Source organism: Colobus angolensis, unplaced genomic scaffold, assembly GCF_000951035.1.
Source record: "Colobus angolensis palliatus isolate OR3802 unplaced genomic scaffold, Cang.pa_1.0 Scaffold77, whole genome shotgun sequence".
NCBI lineage: Eukaryota > Metazoa > Chordata > Mammalia > Primates > Cercopithecidae > Colobus > Colobus angolensis.
Window position 1 is genome coordinate 3,861,860 of NW_012121487.1, and position 11,657 is coordinate 3,873,516.

At 57.9% G+C, this 11,657-nt stretch overlaps 1 protein-coding gene across 1 annotated transcript; it reads right to left on the bottom strand.

The window, feature by feature from the left end:
- Positions 1-2,335: 2,335 nt before the first annotated feature.
- Positions 2,336-10,909, bottom strand: NES (nestin). The gene is made up of 4 exons (XM_011928442.1): positions 9,995-10,909; positions 8,755-8,879; positions 6,994-7,067; positions 2,336-6,744 (listed from the first exon to the last, which is right to left on the bottom strand). Exons 1-4 carry the CDS (start codon positions 10,775-10,777, stop codon positions 2,867-2,869), a joined length of 4,860 nt encoding a protein of 1,619 aa, XP_011783832.1. The 5' UTR covers positions 10,778-10,909; the 3' UTR covers positions 2,336-2,866.
- Positions 10,910-11,657: the final 748 nt, after the last annotated feature.

Sequence of the window (11,657 nt, forward strand, 5' to 3'; positions counted from 1 at the left end):
AAAGAAAGAAACGCAAACCTGGTCAAGTCACCTCTGCTTGCAACCCTTTAGAAGCTCTTGCTTCAGAATTCACTCATTGCCTCCAAATACGTAGAAGTCTTTATTTCCTGGCTATCTAATAAGACCTCTGTCCCCAAACCCTGACTCTCTCTTCAGTCTCATGATGAACTTTCTCTTCCCTCCTCCACCGTCCAGCACAGGAGCCTTCCTTCTCTTCCTCAGTTGCCCAGGCTTTCTCTTCCTGCCTCTGAACTTTGCACATGCTGTTCCCTCTGACTAGAACCCCTTTCCTCCCCCTCCTTCCCAACTGGCCACTCCTGCTCATCTTTCAGGTTCTCAGGAGAGCCTTCCCTGTCTACCCGTCCCGTACGCCCCCAGCCCAGGTCAGGCGAGGTCCCCCCCCCCTGCACTCTGCTCCCATAACCTAGGGCACTTCCCTGTTTTCAGATATGATTTCCACTCAGAAGCCCTTGTTCAACTGGTAGGTAGAGCTGCCTGAGTGAGGAAGCCCATTGTTCTTTATCTGTGGCTCCCCAGTGCCTGCACAGCACATGGCATGTGATAGATGCTCAGTAAATAGTTGTTGACAAATGATGATCACTCCTGTTCTCACCACCAGGAATGTCCCTGTTACTGTCCAACCTCGCTCCTCTTGCTGCATTGACAATCACTTCCAAAGAGAACACGCCTCCCACGACATATCCCCTTAGGGAAGTCCTCGCTTCTACCCTGTTTGAGATTGTTGGCAGCAATGGCCAGTTTGGTAACTCTATACGGGATCAGGAGTCCTGTGGGCAGGGGGGTAGGGTGGGCACAAGGCACAGGGAAGGACTGCTTGGCTAGGCCCCCGTCCTCGGCCCTTGCCCAAGCGGAGGTGCCCGAGGGCCTGGGGAGATCAAGCACAGGGCACCTCTGTCCCATTGGAGGGGCAGGGAGTGGACCTTCCTTGCCTGGATGCCAATGCACTGGCCCCAGGCCTAGCAGCCTGGCAGGATCAGATAGGGCCTTGTTAGCAGTGGGTACAGGAAGGAGAGAGCAGAGGCTTGGGCTGCCAGGAGGGTGGGGTGGGGAGAGACAGGATCCCGGCCCCTGAGGGATGGGGCATAGTGGGTGTGAAATGGAGCCTGGGTGCCCAAGACAGAGGTGCTAGATGAAGACAGGCAGAGAGGCAGACAGTGAGGGCCTGTCAGGGAGGCCCCTACCCACCCCTCTCTGACTGGAGGACAGGAGTAGGAGCCAGAGGGGCTGGGACTTCATCTTCTCATCTTTCTCCAGCCCTCAGCCCTGAGCCCAAAGGGAGGGAGAGCCTGCTCCCGGACTTGGGATCCGCTCCAAACTGGAACATTTGTTTGGCAGCCCCTATCCCACCCCCACCAGCGCTATTTAGAGGTGTCGCCAGATCTTCCTTCCCTGCAGAGCTGGAGCAGCGAGTGGTTTCTATTTGGGTATCCTGACTTCAAGGCCTGCAGGCCCCACCTAATCCAGGAACCCCTGGTCCCCTCCCTGTCCTACACAGGGACACAGAGAGTTCCTGGGAAGTGGGGGGAGGAGGAGACGCTGTGGCTGGAGGACCCCTGGGCTAAGCTGCTGCCAGCACAGCACTGTCATCAGCACAGCCCCAGCCCCCACCCCGACAGTTCAGCCCCCCACTCTCCCCTCTCCCCTGCCTCCTGCTGCAGCGTGGGAGGGAAGTCCTACCGAAGAGCTATGCTGTCCCCAGCCTCCTTCCTGCTCTCCTGGGCCCTGGGAGGCTCCCAGGTCACCTGGTCCAGCCTCTCTCATTGTGTGGCAGAGTCTGAGGCTCAGAGGATCAATGCTGACCTGAGGCCACGCAGCCAGACTGAAGCCAAACAGGCCTGCCTCTTCCTTCACCCTGCTCCCACCAAGCCAGGCGGAGCAGATCAGGCCAGACAACTTGTTTGGGTTTAGAGACAAGGGGGCTTATTAAGCTGGCGGCACCAAGGGGCTAATGGCGGGGGACATACAAGGGTGGGGGTGGCCCCAAGGCCTAATCCCTGTAATCAGTGCTGTGGGCAGAGATGATGACAGGCCTGGCTTCTGCAGGCACTGAGGTCACCTGGACTGGCCTCCCCCAGCCAAGCTACAGCCCCTGGCCCTCCCCAGGCCCCAGCACTGCTGTCTGCAGCTTGGGTCTGTCTGCCCTCATCCCCCAAGGAGGTCTCCAGGGTCCTCCTCTCCTCAGGAGGCAGCCCCTCCCCAGCACCAGCATCTCCTCCCTCCTCCCCGACAGTCTCCCCCACCACCCCATCTCTGCTCCTGTACTAACTCTGAGGGCCTCCTCTGAGTGGCGGAAGGAAGAGTCCAGACTTTGAAGGCAGAGGCATTACTTTATTCAGGCAGGGACTAGCCAGGCAGGGCCACAGGTGGCAGGGATGGAGAGGTCAGGACACGGGAGTGCCATCACCTCCATTAGCCACAGGCCAGACAGCCCAGGAGGGTGGTGCTACTGCAGTGAGATGGGGCAGGGCTGGTGAGCTTGGGCACAAAAGCCAGCATGTCACCCTTCCTTTGGAGAAGCCTCTGGGCTACAGGACTTTTCCAGCTGATGGGATGTGGAGGGAAGGGGGCCTAGTACTATCGGGATTCAGCTTACTTAGCCTATGAGATGGTGCAGGCGAGAGATCCTCTTTGCAGGGCAGGAGGTTATATTCCTACAGCCTCCATTCTTGGAGTAGGTTCCTTTGCCACACCCCTTTTCACCTTAGCCGGCCAGGCCTCTCAGCCAGAAACCACAGGTCAAGAGATCATAAGTTAAGAGTGCTGCCCCTGAGCAGGGAGTGGGCTTGGAGACATCCTCCCACTCCCTGCACCCCTAAGTCCCCAGTGCCAGGGAGATGATCTTTTCCTAGTCCTCCCCTGAGGACCAGGACTCTCTATCTCCTTCTCTCTGAGTGAACTTCAAGAACTGACCCTGGCCCAGGTGAACAGAAGCCCCTGCCCAAGAGGTCTTCAGGGCACTCCCCTCCTCCTCCTGAAAGGGGCTCCCTCGGTCTTCCTCAGGGACGAGCAGCGTCCCTTGCCCCACTTCCTCAGACTGCTCCAGCCCGTTCATCACTCCCCCATTCACATGCTGTGACTTCTCCTCCAAGGTGGGACCCTGGCCATTAACACCAATGATGTCTGCCCCTGGGCCTGAGTCCTCCATCCCACCGGGGACCTCCAGAGGGCCAGGGACTTTGTCCTCCCTCTCTAAGGAAACAGGGTCTGACTCTTCCTCTGAGCCAGAAGGCTCAGCACTGTCCTGGGACTCAGTTTCCAGGGTATTCATGGGACCACCAGCCACTGCACCCCTCAAGCTGTCATCCCAGGGGACACTGACACCCACAGAATCAGACTCTAGGAAGTCCCCTCTCTGGGAGCTACTCAGGGCCTGGGGGCTGCCAACAGAGGACCCTGGCCCCCACTGCCCAGCCTCTGGCTCCCTCCCCTTCTCTTCATCCTCCTCTCCCTCCTCCCCACTTTCTTCCTCATCTGCAAACCCATCAGACTCCCCATCCCGATCCCAGGCTGCAGGCTCCAGTAGCAGCTGAGGCACCTGGCCCAGAGGTTCTGCTACCTCCCCAAGGACCCCAGGAAGAAAAGATGCCTCAGTCCCCAGGTCCTCAAATTCCTCTGACAGATCAGAGTCACGGCCACACTCTTCTTCTCCCTCCTCCCCCTCCTCCTCTTCTGAGGGTGGGGCCTCAAGGCCCTTGGAAGCCAGGGCAGCAGGATCCCAGCCCTCTTTTCCAGTCTTCCCTTGAGGGGGTGGCCTCTGCTCTCCAGTGGGGTCCCACTTGGGGGAAGTGGGGGACCTGAGGTAGAGGCCCAGGGGAGTGGAGTCGGGAAGAGTCTCCCCCAGCTCATCCTCCTCACTCTCTTCTCTGCTCTCCTCCCCCTCCTCCTGGAGGTCCTTGGGGATCTCCCCAGAACTCAACTCCTCCTGCTCGCTCTCTACTTTCCCTAGGGCCTCAGCCCTCCTCTGCACCCCCCAGCTAGCCTCTTGGCTCCCTTCAGCCTGAGGCTGGGGCCCAGGGGCATCTTCCAGGATTGGGGTGTATGTTGGGCTGGGGGAGACCAGCACTGGTGGTACATCCTTCTCAGCTTCCTCTGACCCCAGGGGCCGAGGTGGAGGGGCATCACTTCCATCGTGGCCCAGGGTCTCAGCAGGGAATGCCTCCTCTGCTTCCCTGGGGGCCTCAGCCTCTGACTCCTCCCAACCCTTGGGAGACTCCCAAGGGTCTCTACTCTTCCCGGGCAACTCGGAGAGCTCTGTCCCCAGAGCACCTGCCTCCTCTGGGTCCTTTCTAGGCCCTTCCAAGCCCTGAACCCTCTTTGCCTCCAAACTCTCCTCTTCCAGGGGTGGTTCCATCACCTCTTCCCCGGTCAGATGGCTTGAGTCCTTCAGCCCTCCCACCTCCTGCCTCGGGCCTGGCTCAGCTCCCACAGCAGACTCACCCGTGGCAGGCTCTGACCCCACCGTGACCTCTGGGGAAGCTTGGTCACCCCGCGGGGCCACATCTTCATCTTCCACCAGGGGCTCTATCGCCTCTGGCAGCCTCTGGGAAGCTTGGAGGCCTGGGGCCCCCACCTGCTGTGATTGCCCTTCGGGGTCCTGGAGGCCCTCAGCCCCTCCCTTCCCACTGGCTCCCTCGGCTAGGCCTCTCTGCTCTTTGGGCTCAGGGCTCTCTGGGTGCCCCTCGCCTGGGATCCAGACCTCCTCTGTGGCATTCGCCTCTCCCTGCTCTACCACCTCCTCCTTCCCAGTGAAGCCATCCTGCTCCCTCAGGTTCAGCTCTGCCTCATCCTCATTTTCCACTCCAGCCATCCCAGCGGGGCTTTCCTGAGACAGTTCTTGGTCCTTTCCCACCGTATCCTCCCACCTCTGCACATCTGCAAACTGTGGCAGCTCCCGTCCCTCCTCCTCCAGAGACCTCAGTGACTCTTGGTTCTCTCCCTTCCCCAGGTTCTCTTCCTCTTCCAGATTCCTTTGACTTTCCCTGTCTACCTCCTCTGGAGATCTCAAATCCTCCAGGTTCCGTGCTCCCAGAGATCTCAATGGTTCCTGATTCTCCTCTTCTAGGAGTCCCAATGTCTCTTGGTTCACTTCCACAGACTCCAGTGGTTCTTGGACTTCTAGAGGTTTCATTGTCCCCTGATTTATTTCTTCTAGAGACCACAGTGGTGCCTCAGTGTCTGGAGATTTCAATGTTTCCAGGTTCTCTTGTCCTGCAGACTTCAGTGATTGTAGGAGCTCTTTTTCTAAAGATTTTACTGCCTCTACACTCTCTTCTTTGAGTGACTTTAATAACTCTTGATTCTCATTTTCAAGAGGTCTAGCTATCTCCTGGTCAAAAGACTTCAGTGGTTCTGGATCCACTTTTTCTGGGGGTCTTAATGTCATCTGATCCTCTTTCCCTAGAGACCTCTGTGGCTGTTGAGTCTCTTTTTCAAGAGTTCTCAATGTCTCTTGGTCCTCCTCTTCTAACGACCTCAGTGATTTGTGATTCTCTGTTTCTAGAGGTCTCACAATACTCTGGTCCTCTTCTTCTACAGTGTTCAGTGGTTCCTGGTTCTCTTTTTCCAGGGGTCTAAAGGCCTCCTGGTTCTCATCCTCAAGAGATCTCAGGGGTTCCTGATTCACCTTTGTCAGAGATCTCAGTGCCTCCTCATCCTCTACTTCTGGAGATCTAAGTGGCTCTTGATTCTCCTTTTCCAGAGCTGTCAATGACTCTAAGTTCTCTTGCAGAGAACTTACTAATTCTTGATTTTCCTTTCCTGGAAATAAAAATGTCTCTAGATTACCTTCAAGAGATTTCATTAGTTCTTGATTCTCCTTTTGCAGGGGTTGTAATGTCTGTGTGTCCTCTTTTCCTACAGGCTTAAGTAGGCCTACAGCCTCTTTTTCTAGAGGTCTCACTACCTCCACATCCTTTAATAGCTCTTTATTTTCCTTTTCTAGACTTTTTAGTGTATCTAAGTCTTCTTCTAAAGACCTCGGAGATTCTTGATTCTCCCTTTCTAATGCCTCATGGCTCTGGTTTTCCAGAGTCTTCAGTGACTCTTGAATCTCCTCTCCCAGAGACTTCAGGGTTTCTTTTTCCAAAGGAACCTGGGAGTCCTGGATTTCCTTCCTGTTTAGATCCTCTTCTTCCCATATTTCCTGCTGCAAGCTGCTTACCATTTTACCCTCTATGGCTGTTTCTTTCTCTACCAACCCCCATATTTGCCCTTCACCTTCCTCTTGGCATATGCTGAACACTCTAGACCCACCGGATTCTCCATCCTTAGCCTCTAAACTGGAGTGGTCAGGGCTGACGGGTGGGGCCAAGGAGGCATGGTCCTCTGGGGACAGGCCTGTACCGGCCTCTTGCCACTGGCCCCCAGGCTCCTCTGGTCCAGGCAGGACGCTGGCAGGAATGGCCACCTTGGCTTCAGCCTGCAGAGGCTCTGGTGCCTGTTTCCTCCCACCCTGTGCCTGGAGCAGAGAGAGAGGAGCATCCTGGGCTCTGATCTCTGCATCTGTAGCAAGAGAGGGTGCCTGAGGTGTGGGTGGGATGGGGGTGCTGGCCAAGGCAGGGGTACGGGCCTGGAGGAATTCTTGGTTCTTAAGAAAGGCTGGCACAGGTGTCTCAAGGGTAGCAGGCAAGGGTGAGGGGAGGGAAGTTGGGCTCAGGACTGGGAGCAAAGATCCAAGACGCCGGCCCTCTGGGGTCCCAGGGAATTGCAGCTCCAACTTGGCGTCTGGAAAGGCAGAGGGGGAAGAAACAGCATCAGCATACCACTGGCAGTGAGGGGAGCCACAGAGCAGCCACCACTGGCAAGAGTGCCCATGCGCCTGCCCCTGGTGCCCACAGCTGGGCTGAGAGCGTGCTCACTGACACTGGAGGCCACGGACTTGAGATTTAGATTGGTGCCTCTAGGGAAAGATAGGTCTGGGATACGAAGAGCAAAGCAGGGTAGTTTCTGTGGGATCTTGTCCCCTCCTCTTACCGGGGAAGCTGAGGGAAGTCTTGGAGCCACCGCCAGGTGTTTGCAGCCGGGAGTTCTCAGCCTCCAGGAGGGTCCTGGAGAGGAGGGAGGGAAAGTGGGGTCAGCCTTCTGCCCCCAGGCCTGCAGGCAGCAAGCCAGCTGGGGACAACTCAGGCTGAGCTTGTACCATCCTGGCCCTGCAGGCTTCCTCTTCATTTGACACTGTCACACAAAAGTCACACTCACGGTGAAATCATATAGTCACATACCCACAGACATCACACACTTGGTCACACAGAGTCACACCGTATTGGGATACGCAGCAGAACTCAGACATAGAAACACATTCCCACACAGTCGGACACTGCCCTACACACACGCACACAAGGCTTAGGCTAGCCTCCTCCTCCCACCCCAGGCCGATGACCTCATCCTCTGTGTGGGGGACCGATTCTCATGCTAATTGCTGCCATTGTCCAAGTCACCATCTGGAGGGTCTGAGAAGGAGAGGATTCTGGGGAAGCAGGAATTCTCAGGCCGTTCCCATGGGATGGGCTCCCTCCTCCTTCCCCGGTGGCCCCCAGAGCTAGCGACAGACAAAAGCAAATGAATTCAGCTCCCCCTCTCCAAATCCTTTTCATGCCTCAAAAACCAGCAGTTAAATTCCTCGGGGCCCACCAGACCCTTCCCCTCGGTGGTTTCATTTGGGGTCAGGGCCCTCATCTTAGGATCTCTAAGCACTCTGGATCCCAAGCTCTTCGGTGCACGGAGGTCTTTGTGTCCAGGCCCCTGCCTCAGTGCCCCTTGAACCAATGAGGGGAGCAGGGACCAATCAACTCAACAACTTAGGCTGAGCAGCTACTCCTCTCTGCTTTGCTCCATGATCTCTGAGATTGATTAGCACTTGCTGTAGCCTCACCTCTGTCCTTCCCAGTGCTGCAGCCTTCCTTCTGGGCTTCTCTTCCCTGATGGTGGAGCCCCTCTCCTCCACATCCTCCCCAGAGCCTCACTGACCTTCTGTCTCTGGGCCTTGCCTCCCCTCCTTTCCTGGACCTCATATGGCCCTTCACCAGCCACAGAGCCCCTTCCTCAGGGTCCATCAATGGCCCCTCAGCCAACAGGGCCAATTTCCCAGAAGAGACTGCAGGCTTTGCCCAAGGCCACATAGCAAGTAAGAAGCCGCCCCTCCTTGTCTCAGCCATTTCTAGGAAAACAGAAAATGTGAACAATGAAAGGCTGGGCAGGACCAAGGGCACTAGGGGGCATCAGAGGAGTCAGGCCCCATGACATCCAGGCTAGAAGAGGCCTTGGAAGTCCCCCAGCCCAGCCCTCAGCCCCTAGACAAGGCTGAGGCCCAGGTCAGGCGGCAAGTCAGTGCAGCCACCCCATGCCTGCAATGCCTCCTTTCCGTGGCTGCCAAAGGACACGGCCCCCGGGGTGTGGGCACGCATAGAGTTGGAGCTTTGCCCTTTGGGGGAAGGGTCTGGATGCAGTTGCCCCACACGGGTCCAGCCCCTCTCCAGAGGCTGTCCCACTCGGCAATATCATCTCTCCTGGGGTAATCTCCTGGGCACAGGACATTTCTCAGGTCTCCAACCTATGGGAGAGCAGATGGTTTCAGGCAGGACATGTTTCGGTGTGGAAGTGACTAACCTAGAGTTACAGAACCCAGTGGCAGCAGAGTTACCATCACCTACACCTCTGGTCCCCTTCAGCCACACAGTCTGCCCCAGCATGTGTGTGCACCTCTGTGTGCCTGGGTAGACAGGGTTCATCTCATACCTGTACGTGGCCACCTCCAGGCTGAGGGACATCTTGAGGTGCGCCAGCTGCTGCCGACCTTCCAGGACCTGAGCGATCTGGCTCTGTAGGCCCTGTTTCTCCTGCTCCAGGGCCTCCACAGCCAGCTGCAGGGCAGGCGAGAGGCAGTCAGCGGAGGGGCTGGGGTCGCTTCTGCGAACCAACCTGTGTCCTGCCCGCTGCTGCTGCCTGGGAAGCACCTCCTGCTCCCTGGCTGACTTCTCTGTGCAGCAGACCCCCGTCTCCCCTACCCTACTCCCTGCCCAGAGAGCCCCCTCTGGATCAGCCAAGATAAGCCCGGGGCCCCTGTCAGCCCTCTCCCACTGCTCCTCCTCTGAGGATGCTGATTAAATGGTAGCACATGTTGCTCAGAACACAGCTCCCACAGGAAGAGGAGGTGATGGGTTATGGAGAGGAGAAGAGGGAAAAAAAAAAGTGGAAGCAGAAGGAAAAACGATTAATCAAGAGGCCTGGAGCCTGCAGGACTGGAAGGCAAACAGCCCCAGTCCCCCATTGGTCCCATCTCCCATAACTGTCTCCTGCTCCTCACAGCAGGCTCCCACCCCCGCCCCACCCCATTTCCCACATGTTCTGGATTCTCTCTCCTCTGAGAGGAGGGATGGGGAGGTGGCCATGGCACCTCTGTGTGGCTCAGGCAAGAAGCTGTTTTCGCAGCTGCTGGTCACATCTGTGCCCTGTGAGAAGGAGCAGCTGTTATGGGCCTCTGGAATGTGCTCCAGGGAGCAGAGAAGCCATGACATGGGAGGGGGCTGGTAGCCATTCATCACGGCCCCTCACTCCTCCCCTCAGGGGGAGGAGGACTGTGAGGAACTTGGAGGTTCTGAGTGACCAGGCCACCAGACTCAGCGCAGAGGCGATAGTGCTGGGCATCTTCCTAGTAACAGCAGAGCCTGGGGAGGGGCCCGGAGCCCCGGTCATCATCAGAGCCAGACGGTGCCACCCAGAGAGTGGGGGGGCTGCTGCAATGGGTCTTGGGCCTGACTGCCCACCCAGGGATGTGTTTCGAGAAGCCCCACCATTCCCACCCTACACTAGACGGGACTGTAAAAGTCTAGGACTTGTGGCACCAGGTTTCTGAGAACTGGCTCCTGATTCAACAGCCAGCTAGCCCCACTCCCTTCCCAGAAGGTCTCTGAGCTTCACAAGGAACTTTCTGGAGCTTTCTGGGACTTTCTCTTACCCAGGCCCTCAACCTCCTCACCTGGAACTTTTCAGTAGCCCGCAGCCGCTCCTGCCAGCGGCCCTCCAACCTCTGTTCCAACGCTGCCCTGCGCTCCTGGAGGCCTCCGCGCTCAGCCTGGAGCTGCTGCAACTCCAGGCGGCCCTCGCGGGCACCCTGCACCGCCCGGCCCAGCCGCTCGCGGGCCTGGCCCAGCGATGTCTCCATGTGCGCCACGCGCTCCTGATAGCCGCGCACTGCCCCGCGCCACGCCTCGCCCAGTCGCCTGGCCAGCTCCTCCACCTCCGGGGCCGGCGCGGGAGGCCCGCGGGGCGGCGCGGGACAGCGAGGGGCACAGGCAGCCTGTGCGTTCAGGCCGATGCGCTCCTCCTCGTGCGCCAGGCGTAGAGCCTCTAGCTCGCGCTCCAGCTCTGCCGCCTGTCTGCTCAGCCAGGCCCGGGCGCATTTCTCCGCCTCGACGGCGCGCCGGTTGCGGGCTACCTCCTCCGCCGTCCGCTCCCGGGCCAGCTGCAGCTGCTGGCATCGGCCCACCACGCCCTCCAGCTCTTCAGCCAGGTTGTCGCGCGCCACCTCGGCCGCGTGCTTCTCCCGCCAGCGCTGATCAACGAGGGCCCGCAGGGCTGCCAGCTCATCGTCGGCTCGCGCCCGCCAGGAGGTGTCCCCGGATTGTGCCCGGAGCCCCCCGAGCTCCGCGCTGAGCAGCTCATTCTGCTCCTCTAGCGCCTTGACCCGGCCCAGGTAGGCCTCCAGGCGCCGATTGAGCTCCCACATCTGAAAAGACTCCTCCCCCATGCAGCCCTCCATCCTGTTCGTCTGAGCCACTGAGGATGGACAGACGCGGGGCACCAGGAAAAGGGAGCGGCTCGCAGAGCTTTTAGGACCGAAGAGAAAAGAGACCGACGGGGACAATGACGGGGCGGGGCGGGGCGGGGTGGGAGTAGCCTGAGCGACTGAGAGTCGGGAGTGGGAGCGAGGCTATTCATACTCCCGCCAGGCGGGCGGGAAGAGGGGCGGGACCCAGGTCTTAACCCCTTAGAGGTCAGAGAGTGGCAGCAGCCTCTGTCCCTGCTTCCCCAGGGTGCTGGAGAGTGAAACCAAAGAAGAAGCCCTACCATGGAGAATCGGATCTGAGGGTGGTGGCCTTCTGAGGGAGGAGGCCATGAAGAAGGGTCACAATCCGCGAAAAAGGCAGATAATGCACAGAACCGAGCCTGTGGGAGTGGGGGTGCCAGGACGTTCCAGCCTGGGAGGGAGTGCAGTCTCAGTTACTCAGCACACCCGAGAGAGGTGTCACTTACTGAATTCCTCTAAGATTCAGTTTCTTCATCCATAAAATGGGAGCAGTGATGGAAATCGCATGGCTGCTGAAAGAAATGGATGTGGCCAGGTATTTTTTTTTTTTGAAATAACAAATGCTCATCCTCCTGAATACTGGAGAGAGTACTACAGCATTGCAGAAAGAAGCTGGAGAGACACTGCCTGAAAAACAAGAACAAATGTCGGATACTGGGACACACGGACACACACACACACACACACGCTATTTCCTGAGTCTCCATCAGAAAAGGGAGCGACCAGGTGAAGGGCCGTCATGGGCTTAAGAACATTTGTCTCTCCATCCTTCCAAAACTCTTCCATATAACTGCGAGGTTCAAACATCCACTTTAGAAAGTTCTGTTCTTGG